Source organism: Sinocyclocheilus rhinocerous, unplaced genomic scaffold (genome assembly GCF_001515625.1).
Source record: "Sinocyclocheilus rhinocerous isolate Xijiao unplaced genomic scaffold, SAMN03320098_v1.1 scaffold1822, whole genome shotgun sequence".
Classification (NCBI taxonomy): Eukaryota; Metazoa; Chordata; class Actinopteri; order Cypriniformes; family Cyprinidae; genus Sinocyclocheilus; species Sinocyclocheilus rhinocerous.
The window spans coordinates 203,938-205,822 of record NW_015638936.1 but is presented as its reverse complement, the minus strand read 5'-3'; the positions used below and the strand labels follow the sequence as shown (position 1 = coordinate 205,822).

Sequence of the window (1,885 nt, the reverse complement as noted above, 5' to 3'; positions counted from 1 at the left end):
GTGTGTGTGTGTGTGTGAGTGTGTGTGTGTGTGTGTGTGTGAGAGTGTGTGTGTGTGTGTGCATGTGAGCGTGTGTGTGTGTGTCTCATGACAGAGCATTTCAGCTAAAAAAAACCTGCAGAGAGTGAGTGAGTGAGTGAGTGTGTGAGTGTGTGTGTGTATGTGTCATGACAGAGGATTGACAGAGTTGAACTACTGAATTGTGTGTGTGTGTGTGTGTGATTCTGACATTTACAACAAAGTACTGCGAAACAAACAAATATCCTGCTCTAAACCAACAAGTGCACACTGATATAATGACTGCAGGATAAAACTATCAAAACCATCGTAGCACCAAATAAACCAGGATTATAGTTAAATTTAAAACATAAAAAATATTTTTCACAAAAATATGTTAACTGTAATTAGGTAAAACCTATTTGTTAATGATTTCAAATATATAAATTAATTAAATAATTATTTATTAATAAAACCTATTATTATTATTATTATTATTATTATTATTTCAACTAACAGCCAAGGCAAAATTGTCATTTAGTTTATTTACTTTTTTATTTTTCATTTATTTTTTGATGTGCCAAAATAACTAAAACTGAAATAAAAATAAAAACATCCTGTTAGACATTTTAAAGAAATAAAAATAATTAAACTGACAAAAATCACACAAAAAATACTACAACAAAATTAAATTAAATGGGTAAAATAAAATATAATTGTAAATATTTTTTAAAATACATATTTTATGCATTTATTTGATTTTAGAAATACAGTAAAACATTTTTATTTCATCTAGATACATTTATTATTCTCATTTAGTTAAATTTGATGTACTATATCTATAACTGAAATAAAATGAAAACAAATAAATAAATAAATAAAAATAATTAAAATGACTAAAAATAAACAAAAAATAATTCAATATGTTTAATATACAGTACTTTTCAAAGGTTTGGGGTTGGTAATATTTTAAATGTTTTTAAAAGTAGTTTCTAATGCATTTATTTGATTAATCTTTATTTCATTAATTGCCAAAGCAACATTTATCATTTAGTTTACTTAATGTACTGAAATAACTAAAACTGAAAAATTTATAAAAAATCTATAGACGTTTAAATTTTTTTTTTAAAAATCACACAAAAATATTTTGTTACAAAATTCTAACTAAAATTAATCAAACTAAAAATGAGCAACATAAAGGTGAGAAAACATCTCAGCGGTTAATCTGATGATTTAAAGGTTAAATAAGAGGATTTTGTCCATCTTAAATTCAGCCGCCTTGATTATTGTAGATAAAAACAAGTCATGAATTAAGCGACACCGTGTTAGCGGTGTTTATGCGTGCGTGCGCCCTACCTGTGGTGCACTATGTAGGTGATGATGGAGGCGAACAGACAGAGCAGCATGACGGCGGTGCAGGCGTAAACCACCGGGTGCAGGAACTCTCCCGGATACGGAGGGAACGACAGCACCTTCTTCAGATCCTGACACACACACACACAGAGAAAGAGAGAAAGAGAATCAGCATCCGACACACAGATGCTGAGTTACCAGGGCAACACAGATGCTGAGTTACCACAACAGCACAGATGCTGAGTTACCAGGGCAACACAGATGCTGAGTTACCACAATAGCACAGATGCAGAGTTACCAGGGCAACACAAATACAGCGTTACCAGGGCAACGCAGATGCTGAGTTACCACGACAACACAGATGCTGAGTTACCACGACAGCACAGATGCCGAGTTACCAGGGCAACACAGATGCTGAGTTACCACGACAGCACAGATGCTGAGTTACCAGGGCAACACAAATACGGAGTTACCAGGGCAACCCAGATGCTGAGTTACCACGACAACACAGATGCTGAGTTACCAGGACAAGACA

General features: G+C 33.3%; 1 protein-coding gene across 1 annotated transcript in view; it reads right to left on the bottom strand.

Annotated features, from left to right (window-relative positions):
- The window catches only part of LOC107750141 (adhesion G protein-coupled receptor A3-like), a 134,447-nt gene that overhangs the window by 17,123 nt on the left and 115,439 nt on the right, over positions 1-1,885 (bottom strand). The window contains exon 10 of the mRNA XM_016565408.1: positions 1,354-1,481. Within this exon, the coding sequence (XP_016420894.1) occupies positions 1,354-1,481 (128 nt within the window). The remainder of the gene's footprint in view (positions 1-1,353; positions 1,482-1,885) is intronic.